The 25,813-nt window shown below is 43.3% G+C and overlaps 1 protein-coding gene across 3 annotated transcripts; it reads left to right on the top strand.

Moving 5' to 3' along the window:
• Positions 1 to 25,318, top strand: LOC147262907 (actin nucleation-promoting factor WASL-like). 3 transcript variants are annotated; one of them, XM_086202193.1, is made up of 11 exons: positions 1 to 408; positions 8,967 to 9,101; positions 9,344 to 9,430; positions 10,831 to 10,927; positions 13,375 to 13,398; positions 17,276 to 17,459; positions 18,086 to 18,128; positions 19,299 to 19,452; positions 20,841 to 21,376; positions 21,452 to 21,560; positions 24,244 to 25,318. In XM_086202193.1, the coding sequence occupies exons 1-11, from the start codon at positions 304 to 306 to the stop codon at positions 24,303 to 24,305; spliced, it is 1,536 nt and encodes a 511-aa protein (XP_086058319.1). In that variant the 5' UTR covers positions 1 to 303; the 3' UTR covers positions 24,306 to 25,318. The 3 variants fall into 3 exon arrangements, with proteins under 3 accessions (XP_086058319.1, XP_086058320.1, XP_086058321.1); XM_086202194.1 differs by lacking the exon at positions 13,375 to 13,398; XM_086202195.1 differs by lacking the exons at positions 1 to 408; positions 8,967 to 9,101; positions 9,344 to 9,430; positions 10,831 to 10,927; positions 13,375 to 13,398 and adding an exon at positions 15,799 to 16,416.
• Positions 25,319 to 25,813: the final 495 nt, after the last annotated feature.

The raw sequence follows: 25,813 nt of genomic DNA, 5'->3' as shown, positions 1-25,813 counted from the left end.
ACTGCCATGTTGGATGGAACTGACTGCGGGCGAACTGGCGACCGGACTTCCCAGGAAAGTTTTTACGTTTTCCGTCCTCTTTCGGTCGCTGCAAAATTTGACCTTATTTTAGAGAGTAGTGGAACCTCGTACGGCATTGCTGAACAGTATACATTTTTGGCACTACAACATTGCGGACACCCCGGTCAAACTAAACCGGTGTGACGGGGTCGGAGGAAGGCCACGGATGACCACGGGATTGTTTATGTATCTTTTTGGATCCAATATAGAGTCAGTGCATACGTTATAAATTGATCACCGACAATGAGTGGACCACCGTCGCAACGACGGCAAACTAATGTCGGTTCGATACTACTGACACAGCAAGAAAACGAATCCCTTTTCAACCACCTTGGCAGGAAATGCATCGTAAGTTTTTTTCCCCCCCCTCATCAAATTGTTGTATGACAACTTAGCTGCTTCAAGAAAACAAGCTAATCCAGCTACATTGTTGTTATGTCTCGATACAGGAGATGAAGCTAGCTGTTTGGAGCAACTTAACGATGTTGTGTGGCTTACGGTTTTCTAGTGTGTATGTTTTCCCGAGAAACATTTTGCGAGCGAAGAGGTTGGTTTGTTTTGACAGCCTAAGCGACGAGGGAGGGCTGGGAGAGAGCGGTCTCCTTTGGGACTTTGACATTTAGGTCATAAAATCAAAGATTCATGCTAGCTTCATCGGCCTGCAAGTTGAAGCTTGAAACACCTGATATCACCCCTGCCGTCACTTCAGCATCTATACTAACAGAGGGGAGTTAGCAGCCGGGGTTTGGCTGTTAAATCAATCAGCGGAATGCATTACTGGCATTACATAACCTAGCCAAACCTGGGTTGTTTTCGGGAAGTGTGTCCACTGAGAAGAATGTGCCTACCAGTCTTAGCTGAGGACAGCGCTGACTATCGAAAAAAAGTCCCCCTAGTGCAGGAGATGTTCTGGGCTTGCCAGTCATAGGGAGTAGCCTGCTGCACCAGTATGACTGCAGACAAGACCACCAGTGCTATGTCACGATTCAATATTGTATGATTGTCACATATTCACTTCAGCTGACTCATTTTTATGGACCAGCGAGCTCACTCACATTTGCAGCTGCATCATGAGGCAACATTAACATCCTTGTAGATCCTCAAAATTTTCCTGTCAGCAGGAGCCAGCACATCTGAATATTCATGAACCATTTCAGGAGGTTAAACTAATTTTAAAAGACTTATTTTGCCTTCCATAGTGGCTTTATCTTTTTACAGCAGCTCACCTCAGCCCCACTCTGGCATGGGATCAGTAGTGCAACACCCAAATTTTGATTGTCTTCATCAAATGAAGCAGGGCATTGGCCTGAAAACTTCATGTAGGCTTCCCACAGGCACTATTGCATAATCAGTTGTCAAAATGTTTAGTATCTTCTTTCTACAGATTGTGTAAATTTTTTTTTAAAAAAGACTATTTTGTCTCACACTGTGACTGTTTTGTGTAAATGAGAAGCATGCATCAGACACATCAGAAATGCCTACTACTTTCAGGTTTTTACATACACGGATGTTGGTTTCTAAAAGGATGTCTGTATCAGTTCACTAAGCTGTGTGTGTGTGACACTGTGTGTGTGTGCGTGCATGCACCTGTTTTTTGTTATCCATTGCAGACCTTTTCTGGTATAAACACCAACCTTATCAGGACCTCAAGTCCCTGTGGGGACCATGAACCTGCCCTAGTGTGGCACAACACAATGCCAGAGTTCCTGGTTAAAGTTAGAATTAAGGTGTGAATTGAGGTTAGGGTGAGGCATTGATTGGTCAGAGTTCGGATGAAGGCTTTGGCCAGGTTGTCCACATGAACGGAAGTCAATGGAATGTCCTAGTAAGGGTAGCTTAATATAATTCACAGATAAATCAATTAAAAGAAAGTTTGTTGCCAGTTTGTTTCATAATATTACTTTTCCTTTCCAATATTTTTCCAAGTAAAAAAATATTGAACTCTTGCTGGTTCCAGACTCCTAAATATCAGGATTTGCTGGTTATTTTGTCATTTATGACTCAAAATAATGTCAATTTTGGTATTTTTGATACATGAACTTTATAAACACATCACTTTGAGCTCATAAGGCATGAGAAAGTTTTTTTTTTGTAATGGTCTTGACATTTATGGCCTAAATGTCTAAGATAAATAAAATTCTATCTATCCATCATATCAATTTTTTTAATTGATAAACATCTTCAGCTGAAGCGGGCGCTGCAGGCTTTGTTGAAAAAGTTTCAAAAAGTCTTCTCTCGGGGAATTTTTTTTTCTCAAAAGTAAAGCCCATCCATCCATTTTGTACCGCTTATCCTGTTAAGAATCGGGGGGGGGCTGGAACCTATCCCAGCTGCCTTCGGGCGAGAGGCGGGGTTCACCCTGGACAGGTCACCAGTCCATCACAGGACCAACACACAGAGACAGACAACCATTCACACTCACAGTCACACCTACGGTCAATTTAGAGTATCAATCAGCCTCGTCCCCTCTTGATGTCTTTGGACTGTGGGAGGAAGCTGGAGTACCAGAGAGAACCCACACAGGAACAGGGAGAACATGCAGACTCCACACAGAAAGATCCGGGGCTCAAACCAGGAACCTTCTTGCTGTGAGGTGACAGTGCTGACCACTGCACCACCAAACTGACCCTCAAAAGTAAAGCCATTTCTTCTATATCTGTGCAGCACTTCTTGAACTAATAATTGTGTTGGGGTCTTTTTTTTTGTCAGTTTTTGCAGTGATACACTTGCCAATGCATATGCTAACAGTGCGATTTGCTTACTCATGCAGCACTAGCTACAGCTCCACTGCATACATGCCACTACTTTTTGGCTGGAGCAGGTTTACCAGGTGAGGGATATATTTGTTTTCTTTTGGATTTCAAGAGTTTCTTCTGCTTTTAAAGTTTTCATAAATTAGCAGTGATGAGTGTTTTAGACTTGAATGTCACCCAGTAATACCAGCCAGAATATTGCTGTTGGATTTCCAGATAAGACCTTGAAGTCAACTGGGTGTCTGTTTACTAACTCGTGCTAAGTTATGCGTTACGTCTTCATGACATTATGACTCTATTTGTCGGGTGTGAAATCTATTCAGTCTGACAGAGCTTGAGTTTCACACAATGATCAGCTTCTCTTTCACAGTTTAGACTTTCACATGGACATCCTCAGCTTACTTCCCCATAGTAATCATAGTTTCCTTTAATTGAGCATAGTAATTGTGGTTAGCTGGAGGTACAGGGAAATGTCTCTTCCTCTTCGTCAGTACAGCTCACTGAACAGCACCGAAGTGTGTGTGTGTGTGTGTGTGTGTGTGTGTGTGTTTTGGCTTCGGAAAGTGTACATTTCCTGTCTCATGACACTCAGACGGACCTATATGTGGTCTCGATGTGGGATGTCCCACCTCCTTCCTTTGCTTGAACACATAGGTTTCTGGGGTGTGTCTCAGTTTCTCTGTAACCTGTTTTGAGAAAAAGACGTCACGTTGTTTCTTTGGCATGCTGGTGTCACTCAGCATATGACAGAGAAACGGAATCAGGAACATTCCTCACAATCCCGCACCCTTGTGTGTCTGTACACGTCTTTGCATGCACAGAGAGTTTAGGAGGGTGTGAGAAAAAACAGGGAGAGGGGGATTGGAATAGACAGACATTGTGTGCCTCCCTGGCCAATCTAATTAGAATTACCCACCAGTGATTTAGCAGCTCGCTGAGTGAGTAATGTACTTAATATGCAGAAAATAGAAGAATCACATAGTCACCTCACTTTGTGCTGTTGTCTTTCACTCAGCCACAGGTCCCTAGTTTGCCATGGACAGCTGGATAAGACCTGATATATTCTGGCTATAAAACGCCGGTTTGTATTCTGGCTAGTTTTTCAAAAGTAGTACATCTTTAGTTGTTGGAGGGAGGAAGAGGAAGTTGATATCTTTTCTCTCGTGTTAAATCTGTCAATTTTGTATCATCTCTGCATATCTGATTTCACGGGGGGGAAATCCAATCATACGTCCCTGATATCACTCTTGTTTCAAGGAAAACAGGTTTTGATAGCACTGTCATCAAGAAACACAACACAACCCACAATCCAAGTGCATCAGCAAGAGCTCTGATTGATGGAGTGTGCTTTACCGTGGAATTTTGAGTTTCCTGTATTCCTGCAAACATTTCAGAGGAAGTTGGCTGGAGAAGGAGGCTGCAGAAACATGATATTTTGCACTTCTGTTGGAAACAATATGAATATGTTTATATTATATATTCACTGACATCAGTTACAAGTCAGTTAGCAGCTACAAAATGTCAGCTGGTTATGAAATGTGAAATTATGTTTGCAAGGACTTGTGGGATGAGTAGTTCCTTTACTCCTTTGACGATTGTGTACACAGTCTTTTACCTTTGCCTTTTTCTCGGCTTTCCTTCCATCGTTTTTGTGCTCGATGAAATATAGCCTTTGGCTTGATTTCATCTTTAAAACTCTTTGTATAAAGAATTTGCTGAAACGTCAATTCAGGAATTAAATGGGAAATTTACTTCCTGAGTGGGATATGGACTAAACCTGGAAGTGACTGGTGCATTCTGCAGCTTTTTTTTCAATTTGTTTTTTTGCAACAGAGCACAGATGAGGAAATGAATAAGATACACATCCATTTGTTGCAGCTATCACGCTTTGACCTTGATTTATAATTTATGACTCACTAAATATTACACGCTTGCTTCGGTTGAATCACACGTGCACAGAGAAAGACAGAGACACACCTTTAAACACACCCTCATTTGCTTTACTCATTGGTATTCCTTGTGCTGTTTTTACCATCAGCAACACTGTCTGGCTGGGTAAAAAGGTGGAAGGGGTCCAATTGACTGTGTGTGTGTGTGTGTGCGTGTGTGTGTGTGCGCGTGCGTGCGTGTGTGCGCGCGAATACAGACTGCCTGATCAGCAGTCCTGTCCTACAGGAAGTCCCGTGGTCAGCCTCCTCCAGTGATTTGTGCTGGAGAAGTGGAACATGATTCCTTCTTTTCTTTATTTCACCCTTTTTTCTGATTTTCTGTTCTTCCATTTCCAAACTCACCTTCTAGTTTGTCTGTTTCTATTCCAAAAAGTCCAAATTGGTGGTCAACATGGAACATAGTTTGATCTCTAGTTTCTCCCACATAAAGCAAAATGTGAGTACTACTCACAGCCCTTTCACACCTGCCTTCTTTGGTCTGGACTATATGTGTCTCCCTGACTGTAGTCCAGTTGTTTGGTCCGGACCATGGTCCTCCTGAACACGTCAGAACCCTGTCTACTTCCATGTGATTCATGTGATGTTCTGCTGAGGTGTGTAAGGAAACAGACGAAATACAGGAAGTGAACAAAAAAACCTTTCTAATTTAACTGGCTTCCACATGCTGTGAGATGGGAAGGAAAGAGGGGCGAGGAAGGGTGGGCGGTTTTTAAATGTGCAACAGAAAGGGGAATAAAAAAGTTAAAAGGAGAACAGGGATATAATTGCAAGAGTAGAAAGTGAGCAGGTTCACGATGTTACTAATGTACAGATTCAGGAAATAAAAAGTTGAAAGGCTCTGACTGAAAGGTCTTTCTGTGATTTGAAGCCACATGGAGGACAGGACGTGAGCTTTTCTGACGTTTGTCTACTGTGTTTGATGAACTTGACAGAATGACAGCGTGAACGTAAACCAGAACAAATCCAAAACATTCGAATTAGCGGCAACTTCTCCTCTGAACTGCGCCGCGGCCACAGAAAGAAAGGTGTGAAAGCGACCTCTGACTGAGCAGGGCGATACAACCAAATCTTCAATCACATGATGGGTTTAGCGTGATTCGGGAAACAGACATGATTAAATGCATTCCAAAAGTAAACAATGTTGTTTTAAGTTTAGTATAGTTCTCCTCATCTTCTCACTGCCATCCATGGGGCTTTTCATGTGATTATTTTGGTCCTCGCAACTTTTTTCTCACACAGTCAGATCATTCGTTAAGTTGTTCAAGCTTGTTTAGTTTTTCTCCTCGTTTTTTGAGGGAGTAAGTAGAAGCCTTTGTTTGGATGCAGCTGTAAATCAGTTGAGTATCGCAGAGGTATGAATCAAGATGGTTCAGCCGTAACTCAGCATCATGGTGATAAAATCTCCGTGTGCACACTGGTGCTAGCTAGCCTGCTTGCTGGCCTCCTCGCCCTGTTTGTGAAGGATAAAGATTGCGGTTGTAACTGCATGGGTGCTCATTTGAGAACAAGAGAATTTATTTGTGTGAGTGTGTTATTGAGTGTGTTTTGATGATGCCATAGTCAGGGCTCCACTTCCTGCGGCATTTGGCCCTGTCAGGAACAATCAGTACTCCATGTGCAGAAGAAACCCCAGGGCCTCCCAGCCTGGACGCCATGAGTATAAAAGAGATTTTTTTTCCAAAAATGCAGTCTTCCCATTATTTTAAGCTTTTGCACCTCCTATCAAAGCCAGAATATTCAATAGGCATCATGCAAGAATAATCATATCTTGTACATGAAGTGCTGAAAACCAAATGACCCCTCTGAGGACATATTTGAAGTCTAATTCAATTGAGTAGTAAAGCACATGCAGTGGATTATACAAATATTGTATTGCAAAGTAATTAAATTAAGCAATACTGAGAGCTTGCTTTATGTTTGAAACTCAATAATTCAAAACGGATGAATTCAGCCAAGTTGGAGGGAGAGAAGATTCATTCATACCGAGTCACAAACGCTGACCATGACGAAACAGTTGTGCTGCATGTGCTCGTGTCGTCGTGTTTGCTCATGGAGGCCGTGCTTGTTTGCCGCCTAATGTTCGTCATGTGATGTAGCCACAATGCTGTTTATTAGTTGTTCACTTACAGCTCCAAAGGCTAAAACATCCTAACGGAATAGATTATAAGCTCTTGCATATCTTGATGGAGGTGTGTGACTCTCCAGTCCTGCTCGCGTTTTGGGATTAAACCGCATTGAGAAGCATTTGGTAAATACAGTATTTCTGAGGCTTGTCAGACAAGACTAAGAACTGTCTTGCATCCTGTCTGCAGAATCATTTAGTGTCAATGATTCACAACGACGACGACAAAAAAAAAAAAAAAAACCCTGTACATGCGCTTAAATCACAGGAACATGTGTTGGATCCTGGGTTGCAGTTTTCGTTGTCCAAAACATCAAGGTACTACTATCAAGTGTCAGGTACTGTTGCCAGTGGTTGTTTCTTCTATCAATATTTGAAGTGGTGATGCTGGTTAAGCTACTCCTCAAACAGTCTAAAACCATAAGGTGAGGACAGACTGCAGGGCATCCAGCTGCACTGGAGAACATATCTGTCAACATCTTCTCAATATTGGGGTCTTTCAGAGCAGGGGGCCACCATGATGAATGTGCATTACTGCATCCTTAATAACTATAATTGCATTTTATTGGAGTAAAACAAACAATGTTATAAAATTTCCATTACCTGCCGATGATTTATGGGGAGACCGCGAAATGTTTTGCGTTAGAATTACATTAAACACTACTTATGTGAGTGATTGCACTCATTCCTGGAAGTACTCAGTTCAAAGTTCAAAGGCATTTCCCGTCTTGATGCTCTGGCTTTCATCTCTACATGATCCTGGACTCCACATTGTGAGAAAACATCAGCAGCTGCCTGTAAAAGCAAGAGGAAGTCTGATCATAGGTGTGTTTGCTTCACTGGCCAGCACAATTAGAGGGGCTCGTGTCTGTGACTTTCTGTCGTTAATTATAATCACCGATGTCTGTCTGTCTGTTCCAGTTGTGGTCTGTGTCAGTGAAATATTTCATCTTGGTAGTCTGACTGGCCCCTGACACTTTTATACAGTGCAATCATTTGTCTGCTTATGAGGCATTTGACATTGATGGATTCTTTTCTGTGGGGGCAGCATGGCTTGGAGGTAGAGTGGCCATCCAGCAACCAAGGGGTCGCTGATTCGATCCTCACTCCCAGGATAGCCTCCAACCCCCCCCCTGTACCCTCAACTGATACAAGGTGTAGAAAATGATTGGCTGGATGGATTCTTTTCTGAAAACTTAGTGATTTGGGTCCCACAGTCACCAACACACAGTCTTAGGATATGTCACAGGGATCTGCGTAACTCTGATGAGCATCAACATATTAAAAAGAAAAAAAATCCTCCATTTAATCATCTGCCGCTGGAGTGTATTTTTATCCAGCGCCCCCCCCCCTTTTTTTTTTTTTCTCAAGAGCTCTTATGATTTAAGATTCAGTACTTAAGTGACAGCAGCAGGTACCAAAGCAGCTCAGCAGTACTCTGATGGAAAGTTCATGGTACGTACGTTATTATCCTTTTGATATGTGGATGGGCTCACCACTCGAGCATGGGAATCATCCACAGGCCACCCACCGGAGGGAATTATCATCTCCCATAGATGAATCGCACCCACCCACATCCACATGCACACTTTGCTCCACTGACGGAGCTACGGCTGGTTACCGGCGATCACTCAAGACTTCAGTATTGGATGGCAGGAGTAAAGAGTTACTTAGACCCGTCAGCCTTTGCTTCCTGTCGTAAGACTAAACTGAGGCTAAAAAGTCATGGGAGGATGAATTTATGGAGCAAGGCTCATTGTTTCTAGTCCTTTTTTTGCCTTACTTGGGTGTGCAGTCTACTGCCCGTTTATGGCCTGCTTGTTAGGAAAAGCTGACATGCTCTTTTTTTTTTTTAGTTTACAAGGACTCAAGATTCATCATTGGGCGTTGACTATTCTTCAGTTTAAGAACACATGCCAGACTTTTCTTAGGATCCTTCGCAGTGATTCGCATTATTTATTGCCTTCTTTTGCCCATTCCATTTGTGTGACCACTGGAAAACCACATAAACAATGCACCATCTATTAAGCCCCACAGAAAAGGCTTGACTGCTTCTCTCTTTCTCTCTCCCTCTCCCTCCAGACGTTGTCGTCAGCAGTGGTCCAGGTGTTCACAGCAGATAGAAACTCCACCTGGAACAAGAGATGTTGTGGGGTAGCCTGTCTGATTAAAGACAACCCCCAGCGATCGTATTTCATCAGAGTCTTTGACATCAGGGTAGGTAAACACACGCCGCTAATGGTACATGAATACCCAGCGGTGGTGTACCACCCTTCAACACTCTCAGTAGAGTTTTATTTTATATGGTACTTAGTGGAATCCATGGGAATGAAAACATTTAATGAACTACAACCATTGATAATGTTTTAATGACATTTATGCATGTCTGGAATGTTGTGTTTGAATTTAACTAACCAATCGAATTGATTTCTTATTCTTCATGGTTTGTTTTTCCACAGGACGGCAAGATGATGTTTGAACAGGAGCTGTACAACAACTTCAGCTTGTATCTCTCCAGAGCGTATTTCATCACATTCTCTGGAGATGTGAGTCGAACACCAAATGTCCCATCACCTTCTTTTTTCTTTTCTTTATTTTTTTTCCTACTTTTGATTCACCGGATTTTGATTTGTTTTCTTTCATCTTTTTTGGAAAACGCAGCTCTCTGCACAGTGAAGTCAGCTCCTAGCTTTTATCTCTCCTTGAATTTTACCACTGTTTGCCATACCGTAGATTTTTCATTTGATTTATTTAAAAAAGAAAAAGGAAAAAGAAAGGAATAAAAGTTTAAACAAAGGTCAACTTGTCCCACAGTGCATTCGGATACATTCAGAACAGCTGCATAATATGTTGTTAAACGTGGCTGATCGCTGGTCTGCTCGCCTGTTGACCCTCCACTGCTGCCACTGTGGGATGGTCAGCAAGCAGGTGGTTTGCTGATAGGTCAAGGGTCAAGCTGACACTGACATTTTAGAGTGTCCTTAACTGTAAAACCATTAAATATGGCTGCCCACGCCATGCTTTCTGTAATCAAAATGAACTAGATTGCACAAACGCTCATAATGTGTCCAAAATTTTGCTGTCAGGTGTAAAAGTACATGTACTTTAAATTTGAAACAGAATCAGCTGTCCACAATGTACACGTCAGTCTTGGTCTGCTGCATCAAAAATGTAATTGCAATGCAAAATACTAGAAACAGAGGAGCGCGTGTGCCGGCTCTGCCTTCCAAAAGATGTTGCTGTCGCCATCTTCCGCTTATTGGGTCGGTCCGGGTCGTGGCGGCAGCAGCCTCAGCAAGGAAGCCCAGGCTGTCCTCTCCCCAGCCACTTCCACCAGCTCTTTCGGGGGAATCCCGAGGCGTTCCCAGGCCAGCCGATAGATATAATCCCTCCAGCGTGTCCTGGGCCGGCTCCGGGGCCTCCTCCCGGTAAGACATGCCTGGAAAACCTCCCGAGGGAGGCGTCCAGGAGGCATCCTCACCAGATGCCCAAACCACTGCAACTGACTCCTCTCGACATGGAGAAGCAGTGGCTTTACTCTCCAAAAGATGTGAAGGCCTTTTATTTTTAAAGCTAAGCCTTCCCATCCTCTAGAACCGGATCTTTGTTTTATGTCATATCTTAAGCATTTTATGTGGCAAGCCTTTTTTTTTTATTTCGGAGCAATAATGTTGCTGGGTACATTGGCTCAGACTCCAGCAGACCATGAGGTATGTGGGATGACAGATTGTGGCGATAAGGCTCCTGAGTGTTCACTGTGTAGAGAGAGAAAAAACTAACATTTTGATGCCGCGACACATGCAAGAATATTCTGCCCCTCATGAGTCAGTCATTGATATATTGTTGTGTAGTTAGAGGGCTCGTCAGGCTGTTACATAACCTGCCAATCAGTGCGCCTCCCTTTGAATTTCACCCACTTAAGCTTTGTACCACTTTGTTCACACAGATGTCTCAAGTGGGCCTGAACTTTGCCAGTGAGGAGGAGGCCAAACGTTTCCGTGGTCAGGTGACAGAGCTACTGGGGAGAAGACAGAGGAAAACTGGTACCAGCTCACTCCAGCTGTTGACTCACCTCTGGACTTACTGACTGATACAGCCCACTGAAAACATGACAGGCTTAGCAAATTAATCTTGTGTTTGAAATAATCTGGCCACAGTAGTGCAATATGACCGTGTTTGTTTTAAGCATCGTTGTCTTTTGTCTCTCTTTTTTAAAAATTTTTTTTATTCAAATTCATAGTCCAGATCATTCGTCTTCATCTTCTGGCAGTGAGTTACAGCTACTGAAACGTGCAACCAAAAAGCTACACCATCTCTACAGTTTCTGCTGTAAAACAGTGGATTAATTGTTTTGATAGTCACACTCAACCACCCCAGAAAAACTCGTTTGACCATCAGACTTTGATCGATTTGTTCCAGTAACATTTGGAAAGTCCAGAAGAGCCACTGAATATTTCAACCTCTCTCAAGTTAGCAGAGGGCTAACCGGTGGTCGCTAGCTTGGCCAGCATGTGTCTTTGCAGAGCATGCTCAGTATGCATTCTCTCAGTAGCAGCAGCAGCAGTGCAGGAATGTTACAACATACCCAAACCCCTGTGAAATGCCTGGAGATTTACCAGGCGTGAATGAGTATTATGAGAACTCGTTTGAATGGGAGGGATGCTCATTTATATGAAAATATGATGCACTGTTGCTTTAAAGGCTCTTGTTTGTAGTTCAAATATGCCCCTGTGTATTCTGTGCAGTAAGTAAATTAATCCCAAACTGGTTCGTCAACCCCAGATCAAGTACATTTCTAAGCTTGTCACGTTTACGGTGCTTAATCACACAAAACTGGGCAAAAAAAAAAGTCTACATTTCAATTTATGGGGGAAAAAAATGCGATTGGTCCTGGATTGATGGTGCATGCAAAACTTTGCTTTTCTTTACCTAAATCTGTCTTTAAACCTCTTTTTTATTTATTTTTTATTTATTTATTTTGCCTGGTTTTGTTTACTATTCCATCTGTTCTTCCTCTGCTTGTCTACTGGGATATCTTCTCAGGTCTCTGAGACTGTAACTGCACATAACACCCCCCCCCCCCCCAAAAAAAAAAACAACTCCTCTCCAGTAGATCCTGATCATCATTGATTAAAAAAAAAAACTCAGCTTAATGGTCACACATTCTTTCTTGCTGTGTGAGTGACACATTTCCTAATAGTCATCTTCAAAGTCATCTTTACGGTCTCGTAATTGTTTTTAATAAGCAAAAACAGGAAGGACAGGATGCATCACAACAGGTTTGGGCCATGTGACAAAATGTGTCCAGCAGAGATTTTACAAGAACGGCAGAGCTACTGTATGTTCTGGAGCGGATATGTTGCAAATCATAGCAGTATCCTGGCATGGTTGCACAAATCATGGAGAATAACGTTGTTTTTAATGACAAGGAGAAGAAGAAAATAGTTCGACGGGAAGCTCATTCTTTAATTGAATGCAATGAACAAATACTGTATCATGCTATAAGCTTATTTGTGTAGTGATATGTGTGATTTTGTCCACATCACACCCCTCCTGTATTACAATGACATACTCTGGCGCTAGTAAACCACTGCTCACTGGCCTAAGGGGGGCACTACAGCCTCAGGTTGAAATGAGCAGGACCTAGGAATGAACAGCTGGGAGAATGACTGCAAAGCATCTTGTCATGAATTGAAAATGGTGATTCGTGTGGCCGACTAAAATCCATGCAAAGCTCTCAGAACATTGATATTTTACCTTAAAATGCGTGCTTTAAATTAATTTTAGAACAAGCCTTGCAAATTGACTTCAGTATGTCAGACCTTCAAAATAACAAACCCTCCATCTGATCTATTCAAGGAAATGAGCTCACGTTCATTTGTGGTCGTGTTCATCCACTCGAACTGAGCCGTTGAACGCTAACACTTCTTAATTCTATGACTTGTCGTCACTCATGAGACCTTGTAGTCATGTGCTCCAGGAAGACTTTCCAACTTTCTCTTGCTTCCTCTCCTGCTGGTCGTTTCCTTCGTGACCCATCAAATGGATCCTACTTTTCATCTTCTTTCCCGCTTCAACCCCTCACCGGGTGCCTCACCTTAACAAGGCTTCCTCGTCTGTTTGACCTCAGTCCAAAGGGCAACATCAGTATTTAGTGTGTGTGTGTGTGTGTGTGTGTGTGTGTGTGTGTGTGTGTGTGTTTTGATCCATTACATCTAATTCCGCGCTTTGTAACATCCTCGGGAGTTTAGTGCTTTGCTCCTTAAATTGTAGGATTTGTTGCCTTGTCTGTGTATGTATATTTACATCTCCAACGAAGTCTGGTTGGTAATTTTTCCAAATAACTTTCCACTTCGTGCAGCAAATGCACAACCCCGCCGAGTCCTAAACCCTCCTCTTTTCTGACGCACTCACACTTTTCACTTCTCACTAACACAGTCCTCCACTTAGCACAGGATTGTAATGATTTCATGTGTCTGTGTGTTCACAGAGAAGAGACGCGACCCTCCAAATGGTATGTTTTCCACTGTTTTCTGCCAATAAATTCAGATGTTAAGAGACAGCAAGCGTCAAACAAGAGGCTGGTAGTCTGCTTGGTGTGCAGGATGGGGTGTAGGAGAATTCAGGGTTTTGTGTCACTTGGCATTTTTAAGTAGCAGCACACTTTTCACATTCTGGTATCCATCATGATGGAATTAAGAAAAAAAGATTAGAACAGGAACACCTTTAAAAAAAAAAATGCATTTACATATTTTAGGAATATATGACCCATTTCAAAGCGCATTCTTAGACTAAGTAGGTTTTAAGAATGCTGTGAAAACCTTAAATATGTGTAGCCAGTATGGAGATTAAAAAAAAAGAACAGCACATTTTAGTGCGCTGTAAATGCGTGTCGCTCCGAAACATTCTGCTGTCCGTCTTTGTGTTTTTGAGTATCAGTGGTTTTCTGAAGTCACAGTTTTAACGTTATGTACCTTAGCACGAAATCACGGTAAAGCACACTTTTGTTTTTGTGTACTAACTGCAAAATTGGTATGTATTCAATTAGCATGGAACTGGGACACAGCTGCAATTGGTTTAGCCCCCCCCCCCACCACCACCACCACCACCACCACCTTCATCCCACTCCTCTCTTTACCGTAGCACTTCTAAAAAAATGACAATGTGGAGAAACAAATCTCTTCCGTATCCTAGTACACATCATTCACACACACACACACATGCACACACACACACACTCCAATTAACTAATCATTTCTCGTTGTTCTGATGCTGTTTTGGCTTCCAATTTTGATAACGCAGAGCGAGCGAGCCGTATTGTTCACAGATTTAGGTTTTTCAGTGCTTGTAATAGTGCACTACACACACACACACACACACACACAGAACAACAGAAGCTTCACTGTGCTCTTCATAGCCTTTCTGGAGTGTTCAATATGGCCTGATCATTGAAACAGATGGAATTAATTTCTGGATATGCACACATTTGTTTTAGAGGCATTACGACGTAGGTGTAGATCAGGGGTGGGCAACCCTGTGCCATGGAGGGCCGTGTGTATGCAGGTTTCCCTTCCAACCAAACACTTTAACAGGTGATTCCACTGATTAACACACCTTCAGCCACAGAAGAGTGTTAATCAGTGGAATCACCTGTTAAAGTGTTTGGTTGGAAGGGAAACCTGCATACACACGGCCCTCCATGGCACAGGATTGCCCACCCCTGGTGTAGATGCAAGAGAACTGATTTTAGATTGACATGTCACATCATTTGACCCAGCTGGCGTGTTGATGAGTCTTTGTATGTGTGTATGCAGTCAGTCCGAGGTCGTAACTGCACAGGTGATGCAAATAAGCTCAGATGCGGAGCATATAATGGAGTAGGACTTCTTTTTTTTTTTGTCTTTGTGTAGCACGTGGTCAGATGCTCTGTACTTGGTATCCTAAGAATATGTTGGTGTCTTTTCAAGATGTCTTCCTTCAAAATCCTTCAGCAAAAAAAAGGATGAAATGTTTATCATATTATAATAATTATAATGATGCACCAAATTGTGCTTCAGTTTCTGTCTTGGATTTGTGACACACGCTGCGTTCTTCTTGTATGAAGGAAGTTATCCATGTTATTTATGTCTCCATTCGTCTGGAGAGACAGTTTGGGTTGCGTCACTGCTGATGTTAGTCTAAACTGTTTTTCCTCCCGATCAATAGTCCTCATCTACCCTTCATCCTCTAACACTTCAAGTCAAGTCTTCATTTGTCTCTCTCTCTCTCTGTCTCTCTCTCTGTCTCTCTCACTCTCTCTCTCCCCATAGATTCATCAGGTCGTAGAAACCCCTGAGATTAATGCAGGATTAGGCATGAACTGGGGTTTATAAATTACGTAAAGTCCAGCAATAAATCCCAGAATAATTTGCCGGGATTATACCCATTCGTGTGTTGTGAAGGGAAAGGGAGGAGATGCCAGTAGATGTGGGTGGAGATGTGGCCCCGGTGAGCCAATCCAAGCGTGACAATCTAACAGCGCGTCCTGCTGGGATGCAAAGTGATGGGGGTGGCGGGGTAGAACATTAGTATTTGAGAAGAGATGCCTGTATGCTTTACAGGGAAACTGAGTGAATCATTTGAATAGAAGAAAAACAGCGGCTGTAATGGAAGTGATGTGAATGGAGGCAGTTTGGCTTGAAAAAGGCTGGCTGGCTCTCGTCTCTTCCGGTGATGCTGCTGGACATCTGCTTCCACAACTCAGGCAGTGTACGGGTCAACACTGCCAGATGTCTGATGAGGATATTACATCGATGAAGCCAGATTGTTGCACCATCTCCACTTGGTGTTTTGGTTGAACCTTTGGCACCTTCTTGACTGTCTTGTCTTTGGGTTTCAGCAAAACAGAAGGCTTGTTTTTTTTGGGGGGGGGGGGGGGTTTGGGGGGGCTGGAATCGATTCTTAATCAAGCAGAGGTGGCCTTTACCTGGGAGGGGAACCTCTTGGATATGTTGCGTGTCCACCATATTTTGTTCCACATTTCCGTCTTGAGTACAACTGAGTACATCAGATCTGCCTGGTGGTTTGGAAGCCACAAAACTGCATTCAAATACTTTTAAACTAGGTTTTTTTCTCAGCGTATCTACCTGAGCTGGCTCCCGCCATACTGCCCATGCCCTGCAGCAGCTTGCAGTTACCATGATGTTCTGCACTACCTTCTTGTCTGCCCCCACTGAAGAACTTGGGTGTGAAGGCAGTGGAGCGACAGTATTGGGTGGAGGTTTAGGCTCAGGTAGCTGCCTGTCGTCTTTACACTGCTTGGTTCTCCCTCAAGATGAGCTTTACCCATCTCTTTGCGACACCACCGCTCAGCTCTCCGTTTACCCCGAAGAGCAGCGAGCTCGCAACTTGTTCAGTAAAATGCTCCTTGATGTCAGTATGACCAGCTGCAGAGCGAGAGACAGCGGGTGTATTTGGGACAAGGTGCGAAGGCGGCGCAGTCGATCGGCGTCACCTTTACCGAGCAAAACGCCAAAGAGTCCCAGTTTTAAAGGTATGTGCTACCTCTGAGAGACTGATGGGAACCACTGAAACAGTGTTAGGGTGATACATCCATGGCCTAACTCAAAATAACGTTAGAGGAGGAAAACAAATCGATACTTGGTGCATTAACTTGTCTGGTTTTTTTTTCCAACAGCGGTGTGACCTCTTGTTGTTTGGCTGAAGGTGTGAGGAAGCTAATGTGATAGCATGTTTGCTGTTTCCTTCATAATGAGTGATAATGTCATGCTTGGGTATAATCATCTTTGTAGTTAAAAAAAAAAAAGAAAGAAATGTATACTCAGCATGATACGACCACATAGACACATGCTAGTCTTAACTATTATGTACCACACACAGAATAAAAACTGCTTTGTGATATAGTTAAGTTAATATGATTTGGAAATACGTCTGTGAAGGTGAAGTCAGTTGAGAATAAATGTGAAAATGTTGTTGGTGATGGCATTTAACCACACTGACCGAACAAGTTCAACCACTCGCTCTTATTCCTCTCCATCTCCGAGACGTTTTACATCTTTGGGAATGAGGCTTTGCTTACTAACAGCTGTGCACTTTAATTAGTTCTGTCATTTCGAAGAGAAATCCCCAGTTCTCTCTGAAGCAGGTGGGATACATAACAGCTGTTAGATAATAGATCACATAACCGAATACTGTTGAGCCCATGATTGAATTTCAGTCTGCAGCGTTTTTTGTGTTTTCGTTGGACTCCATTAAAAAAAAAAAAAAGTCTCTCTGGAAGTATGTAGTTGGAAACCTCACGACCACGTTTTGTCACCATAATCTCCTGTGGCTACTCTTCTTCATCAGTACTGTGTAACGTGTCTAACTCAAGTGTTTGAATCCTTTTCCAGGCCCGACGTTGCCCATGGCCACCGTTGACATTAAAAACCCAGAGGTCAGCAATCTTCAGCGTTTCCATAACAGCTCTCAGGTGAACAACATCGTGCACTCCAGCTTCCCCAAGAGGGAGAAGAAAAGCAAAGGGAAGAAGAAGAGGTTGACCAAGGCCGACATTGGCACACCAAGCAACTTCCAGTAAGTGTCTGGGTCCATACGGTCACAGAGAAGTCATGGAATTTTGGATTCTTGTCCTTTACGGTGACCTCAAAATCTATGGTTCAAGGTTGACGCACAAATCCTTTCAATTTGATATTGACCTGCTTTAACACGTATCCGTGTCGTGTAAAACCACGTAGTTTCTCATTAATTTCAGTTAATATAAACCGGTCAATTTATAGTTTCAGACGATATATACAGTCATGAGAATTGTCCTCATCGGAACGAAAAGATTATGAGAATTGATCGGAAAAAACGCACATGAACCCCAGCTTCTGTAATTATCGATGTCGTTATGCATGCAAATACTTTTCGAGGATCATGTAGTTGTACACTTTCTATTTCAGTTCATAAAGGTGAGTGAAGAGAAACGTCACATCTCCGTTTATCTTCTGGTTTACTGTCATCGTGTTTCCCAGGCAATATATTATCCCCGAAGTCTGGTCCTTGAACATCATCTTGAGGGCGTGTGAATATGTGGGAGGGCGGTCTTTATTCAGACTCCAGTGTTTTCAGTGAAGACCTTCGCTTGTGTCCCTCTTCTTTCTGGGGAATTTGATCTTTTGCATGATCTCATGCGCTACCCCTTTTGTTTTGTCTCGCAGGCACATCGGGCATGTAGGGTGGGATCCAAACACAGGCTTTGACGTAAGTACATGTCACAGCCCGTTTTAATATGTCCGACTGGACACCAACGGGTCATAGTTGATCTGTGTGTCAGTCCAAACCACCAACGGACAGATTTTTCATATTTACTATGAAGCTTTGCTGCTCTGCCAAGTCATCAGTCGGGTTACACAAGGAGATTTGAGAGGGAAGAGAATCAAACCTGCGCCTCCATAATCCGTGGACTCTTTCCCAAAAAGCATCAGTAATTATGCTGAACGCTGGATGACGAGTATGAGATTATGCAGGTCAGGGGACTTGCTGTGTCTCTGCATGAAAAAGAAGATGAATTTCAGATGATTTGCCTTCAGAAGTTAATGCTTTCAAGGACTTAAATTGATTTGAATGGTCGACATCATTCAAATGAAGCTCGATCACCTCTCTAATCCCCTCTCTTAAAGACGGAGCCTAAATGAGCAGGCGGCTTATTTTATATTCTTAATCCGTCCTCGACCCATAATCATTGTAGATAAAACACTGCAAAGTTCCACAATTGAAAGTTTTCCTTTCTTCGTCGAGTTTAAGCCAAGCCTACCCGAACTTTTTCTCTTGGTGGGCCAGTCTTGATAAACCCGAGGATACCTAATGGAGAACTGGTAGAGTAATGTTACCTCACAAAAAAAGAAAACGGCAAATATGGTCAAAATTTTTACTCTTTAATTCATTCAATTATCAGACTATTATTATTATTTTACATCTAGTGGGCCAAATCTATGCTGCGAGTTATCCTTTTTGGCACCAGTTAGCTCTCACATTGACACTTGACCAAGAATTAGGAAGTAATGGCAATATTGAAGTAGAAAGAGAAATGCATTTGTAGCTGGCGAAAAAAGTAGAATTTTTATTAGAAAAACTTAATTATTGAAACTATGGCTTCAGTGGCTTTACTACTTCAACAGTGGCAAAACTTGTAATACCACCCCACACCACCAGATGGTAGCAGCATGGCTGTCATGCAAGGCCTGACTGTGTGTGTGGGTGTGTGTGTGTGTGTGTGTGTTTGTGTTTGTGTGTGGGTGTGTTTGTTTGTGTTTGTGTGTGGGTGTGTGTGTGTGTTTGTGTGTGTGTGTGTATTCTGAAGTCCCAGATCTCACACACATCCATTGTTAAGTGTTTTGATTAGATGCATCTTCCTGTGTATTCTCTTTCCAGTTAAATAACTTGGACCCTGAGCTGAAGAACCTGTTCGATATGTGTGGCATCTCTGAGGCTCAGCTAAAGGACAAGGAGACCTCCAAGGTCATCTACGACTTTATTGAGAAGAAAGGAGGCGTAGAAGCTGTCAAAAATGAGCTACGGAGACAAGGTCAGGCACGCTAACAACTAAAAGTCCTGTTTACTGATACAGTAGCAGTAAATCTGGAAATCATATGAAAAATGTTGAGCTACACTGTTGTGAAATGTGGCCTATGCACCTGTTTTTCAGCGTTTAGAGGGCCAGTTTAAAACAAGCTAACTAGTGTGGTGATTTTATCCCCAGGTCCGCCCAGATGGAGCGGTAGGTTTCTGTGCATGACCTGCTGTGATAGCTCATGACGTGCATGCAGAATTACACTCTGACATGATAAGAATTCAACCACAGTGTGACTTTTTTTTTTTTTTACAGTTATTGAAATGTGCGCTGTTGTTAGATCGACACTCAGTTTTTGCGAGCAAAAGATTTCGACGTTGATACGTAAACAACGTCAGCAAAATATGTACTTAAATCGGCCCAACAAGTACACCCAAGCTGACCAGTAAAATGAGCCATCTGTTGGGCTCTGTCTGTTGTTGTTGTTGTTGTTGTTTTTTTTTTTTTGGTGGGGTGGGTGTCGAGGAATCAGATTTTCCCCTTATCTGACTCTGGATCAGTGTGACAAAATAACTCCAAGCTGCATCAAAATGTTTAACAGACCTACTGCATTTCACATGGCAATCACGTCTTTGCTGTATAACCTCTGTATTAGCATTACATGACGCTACACTTTGAAACTCTCTGGTTTGACATATTTTAACACTTTGCATGTGAATTGATGCTTTTTTTAACACCGTTTTGCAGTAAACTTTCGAAACATGATGTGTGGATGGAGCAGGCCGACGGCTGCTCTCAGCTGATACTGAGCTAGTCAACGACAAACAAACAGAAATGCCTCTTTTATTAGGTGTCCCAACGAGCCCCCCCCCGCCCCCCCCGAAATTTAGAGTGCACCTCTCTTGTGATATTTATGGGATGAAGAGTTTGCAGCGGATTGCAATTCTAACAGGAGAAGAGCTTTATCCATAATATGAAGAATGCTCATTTGAATACTTCAGACTACTTTGGATAAATGTTTTTTTTGTTGTTTTGGGTTTTTGTTTTTGTTTTTGTTTTTTTTTGAGGAAAGAGAAAGAACATACGCATAGATAAAGAGACTCCCTCATTTTATCTGGAGTCTTTATTTGGAACTCGGCATGATTCCGTAGCTGGCTCTTAGGAAGTTGGAATGGATACAGGTGCTGACAAATTACTTGCATCACACAGTTTGGAGTGAAAAGGCTGCCCCCTGTGGATTAATTGTGTAACTGCATGATGCATTAACATGAGGAAGAATTGGGAAACGTAGCAGTGACCTTCAGAACCTTTCCTGAATGTAATGAAGCACTTGGATGACTCACTTGTCAACTCTTGATGATGTTTATTACTCTATATTAACCTTTTGACTTCTCTCTCTCCAGCTCCTCCCCCGCCTCCATCCAGAGGCGGCCCTCCTCCTCCTCCTCCCCCACACCACGGCTCTGCCCCTCCTCCCCCTCCTCCCGCCCGTGGCAGAGGTGCCCCACCGCCTCCTCCACCTTCCAGAGCTCCCATCTCTGCGCCCCCACCTCCCCCTCCATCCCGACCAGGCATGACCGCTCCGCCGCCTCCTCCGCCTAGCCGAGGCTCTCTCCCGCCTCCCCCTCCGCCGGCCCATGCCTCAATTCCCGTGGCGCCTCCTCCGCCACCTCCTCCCCCATCAGTCTCACTGCCATCCAGCACTGGATCAGCACCTCCTCCCCCTCCACCTCCACCACCGCCCGGCCCTCCACCTCCCGCTCCTCCGCTGTCCATGGACACTAACGGAGGGGACGGCGTGCCAGGGAAGTCAGCGCTGCTGAGCCAGATCAGAGAAGGAACCCAGCTGAAGAAGGTGGAGCAGAAAGAGAGGCCGGTGTCCAGCACGGGCAGAGATGCGCTTCTGGACCAAATCAGACAAGGAATCCAACTGAAATCTGTACGTACTGGTAACGTTCCACTCACCTCCTAACTCATTCACCTGTATCCTGACTCTGGCTGTTCTTCTCTGCAGAGGGATGAGAGTATCGACTCGGCGCCTTCCTCTGTGGCCCCATCAGCAGGCATCGTAGGGGCTTTGATGGAGGTGATGCAGAAGAGGAGCAAGGCTATTCACTCGTCAGGTACACGCTCAATCCAGCTTCAGTGAGCCTCCACCATCTTAGTTACTGTTACATCACTGGAGAAACCCTTCATGTGGAATTTAATTGAACCTAATAGTAATAATCCCATTGTGTTTATGTACTAAGTTTATGCTCTCAGATAAATCTCCAGCCATTTTCTTCTGCTTATCCTGTTAAGGGTCTTGGGGGTGGGGGGGGGGGGGCTGGAGCCTATCTCAGTGTCAACGGGTGAGAGGCGTGGTTCACCCTGGACAGGTCACCAGTCCATCACAGGACCAACACATAGAGACAGACAACCATTCACACTCACAGTCACACCTACAGTCAATTTAGAGTATCAATCAGCCTCGTCCCCTCTTGATGTCTTTGGACTGTGGGAGGAAGCTGGAGTACCAGAGAGAACCCACACAGGAACAGGAGAACATGGAGATTCCACACAGAAAGATCCTGTGCTTGAGGCTAAAAACCCTGAACCTTCTTGCTGTGAGGCGACAGTGCTGACCACTGCGCCACCGTGCCGCCCTCAGATAAATATACCCCAAATTATTTTTTAGGGCCTGAGCCAGAAGGTACTTCTGGCGAAGACCCTATTATGTTTGCTCGGCAGAGCAACACATTAGCAGCACTAAAAACACTAAAAACACACACTAAACAGTGTCCCAGGCCCCCCCAACACCCATGAGGCAACTGGGTCAGACGGCCCGGAGCCAGTTTTCACATACACACCCATTCAAAACCTGGTATTATACTGTTCTTGCTCTCAATGAGTGCGCGCTATATGCGCATAATGCGCATAACGCGCATAATCTAATTTGACCCCCTGAACATGCATGAAATTCGCTGAATTTCGGCACAATCGTTCGGTATGTCTCAACATTCACTAATCAAAAACAAAAACGCCACAAAAGTCTATAGCGCCACCTAGGGAGCCACACAAAAAAAAGATAATTTTTTTTAATTTCGCGCACTATAACTCCTCACACAAAACTCCCACAGACATGGGACCAACACCGTTGGACTCGTCTCATCAAGACGAACAATTCTTACACTCTGACCCCTCACCTATCTCCAACAGAATGTCCACAAATTGGACAAAACTGTCAAAATCAGGACTTTTTTTACTCCCCGAACAAAATCTATCTCCTCCTAAACCGTAAATGCCAGGGCTTCCAAACTTTCACACATTACTCTCCCAACTGTGCTGATTAAAAGTTCAGTAAGAATAATATACTACGCGCTCGGTTCGGATTTTATAAGCCCTCAAAGTGGGGGAGACACGTTTCACGCTTACAATGGAAGTCAATGGGGAGGCCGTGTCCTCTCATGGTACATACTCTCGAACAAATGCTTCTCACGTCTATACCATACATCGCACAGCTTTTAAAAACATATCACTGTATTCCTGACAAAAATCCCTACAAAAATATGGTATTTTGTGTTACTTTCCACCAACGTAGGCCGAGTTATTCAGCTTTTACACACTACATTTCTCTTAATCCTCCACTCTCTCCACTCTAGCACAGATCAAAGAAAGTGCAGCGGGGGAGGGGTTCTTAATGGGCCAGCTGGCAGCTCTGCTCTCAGCTCTGCTCTCAGCTCTGACAGAGATGGCAGAGATTTGTTTACTGTAGTCATGGAAACCACAATTGGCACTTCTCTGCCCTCATGTACATACTCTCAAACAAACACTTGTAGCTTCTAAACTAAAACACTCACACCTTCAGAAAACACACCATTGAATTCCTGAGAAAAAAACTCTACGAACTGATTTCTTTACATTACACTTTTGACCAACATATGCAGAGTTATGACTGTGTTTGTCAGTAAAACTGCCAAATCCTCCTCTGCTCTCCACTCTGACAGAGATGGCAGAGAGCGAGCAGAGAAGGGAGGGGCTCTTAAAGGGCCAGCTCTCAGCTCTGCACTCACACTGTGCAGCGCACTGAGGCTCGTATCTTCTAAACTACAAGGCCTAGGGATTTGCCGATTACACCGTTGGATTCGGGCCGGTGTCAAGGACGCGGCCGTAGGCCGCGCGGGGGCTCAGGCCCTAACAACGCTGCTTGCAGCTTTAATTTCTTTTATTATTCACTGTTCACAGAAGTATCCTCCTTCCAGTTTCGGAGCTACCCTCACATCTACTTTCAAATTTTAAATCACGTCATAATCCAACGCTTAAAAGTTGCATCATGGAATCTAGGAATTACTGCACCTCTTGTAACTGCTACTTGAGCAGGGACATCAAGATTCTTTTTCATTCTGCAACGTGTGTTTTCTAACAATACTTTGTCACCCTCATGAGTCAACGTTGTCATTTCACCTTTACCACCAATCTGTTGATCACACTGGAAAGAAGTAGACATCGAGTCAGGTTTCATTTCAGACAGCAGCACATTTGCTCTGCTTTCAGAAGGTTCACCTCATGGCTTCACCCTCCAAAAATAGAGCAGACGCCGAGTTTGTCAGCTCAACATCAAATCTCGAGACTTTACGTCAGCTCCCGCGGGTCAGATGGAACTTTGTTGCCAAAATATAAACTCTCACCACTTCCTCCTCCGTCTCAAACAACCTTGTGATTTCTCGTTTCTATCGTAAGCCTTCAGGTTGAGGAAGCTTCTCTCTGCCCCGAAATAGTCCTTTAAAGTGACCCGAGATGTGTAATGTCTCCTCCTCTCCTCCGCAGATGAGGACGACGACGACGAAGACGACGAGGACTTTGAGGACGATGACGAATGGGAGGACTAGCCACTTTTGTTTTCCTTTCCCCTCCTCAACCCCCAGATGATTATGACACTAAAATCGGTTCTTGTCTTTCTAAAAGGAAATCTTTAATTTCAAATTTATAAATGTAAATGTTCCATCAACTTGCTGTACATGTTTGTTGCCTTCATGCTTTTTTTTTTTTAAATTAATCTGTGCAATACCTCATTTAATCCGTTTAAGTCGGTCACGCTCCTATCTTAGTTTGTTGTGTCGTCATTCTTGTTCGCTCTGTGTTCCGTTGTCTTCAAAGCAAAATCGCTCTTTTTAACCCCCCCCCCCTTTTCCCGTCGCCCTCCTCTCGTCTCTCCTGTTTCTCGCCTCCATCTGTCAGTCGTCTTCCGTGTCTGCTGCCTCCCTTCTCTCGTGTTCTCTCCCTGTCACGCTCGTCTTTTCCCATGTTCCCAGAATAACGTGCAATCTTTACGTCAAGCTGTCTCTTGAACTTTAGAGTTGAATGTTTTGGGGTTTTTGGTTCTTTTTTTTTCTGTTTTGGTCAGTGATTGAAGGGAGCTCCTGCTTGAATAAGTAGCCACAAATCCTTCATCGCGTCATCTATGTTTGTCCGGAGGAGGGGGGGGGAATTGAACTATTTTCATACCCTATTGCTCTGTAGTTTATTTTTGCTTATTCTAATGACCCTAGTTTAGCGCTCATATTTTCTTAAAACAAGTTCAAAAGGAAAAAAAAAAAATAGAAGAAAATCTTTTTTGGAATATTTAGCTTCTTTTGCTGTCGACTGTAAATTTGCTCCAGATTTTGAGTCTTGTTATATTTTTGCACAGAAAGAGGAGACATTTTCAGGTCTGAATGGATCACACGTGTGTATGCTTTAAGAAATGAGGCAAAATACGCTCGGACGTTAAGCATTTTTAACCATTAACACACCGCACTACATAGAGTACACATACATGGTGGTAGCCCACTCTGTCATGGCTGTTCTGCTCTCCGTTGTGAATTTTAGTTCTGTTTTTTTTTGTTTTGTTTTCTTTGTCAGTCACACTACAGATCCAGCTATTGTTTTCTTTTCTTTTGTTTCTTTTTATCTTTTTCTTTTTTTACAGCATCAATTGGAGTCTTGATAAATGCGTACTTGTTGGAATCAGGTCATTCATCTTGTAATACTTGAGGAATAAAGACATTTTAGTTTTACAATCCTGATGCTTACAATGGGTCCATATGCTAAGTTACTGCAAAGAAACTACAGGAGCCAACTCGCGTTCTTCCTGCCGTGCTGCAGTTTAGGAAAACATTTGATCTATGGCATTGTTAGTAGGTATCAGTATTTTCTTGACGAGTGCATAATGAGGTGTAAAATGGGAATTTTTTTTTTTTTTTTTGGTTTTTTTTTTAAATAAAGATCTCAGACAGTGGTCAATTTTCCCTACAATGATGCAGTGATTGAATGTGAAAATTGGTGCACGATGAGGTTAAATAAGCCTGAAAAGTCCTTATTTGAAGGTGTTTAACCTGAGGGTGGATTTGCCACGGCG

This window comes from Aulostomus chinensis, chromosome 4 (assembly GCF_037954235.1).
Source record: "Aulostomus chinensis isolate RoL2024-O1b breed Wild chromosome 4, RoL_Achi_v1.0, whole genome shotgun sequence".
Classification (NCBI taxonomy): domain Eukaryota; kingdom Metazoa; phylum Chordata; class Actinopteri; order Syngnathiformes; family Aulostomidae; genus Aulostomus; species Aulostomus chinensis.
The sequence above is the reverse complement of the archived record's forward strand: the minus strand, read 5'-3'. Positions and strand labels throughout refer to the sequence as shown.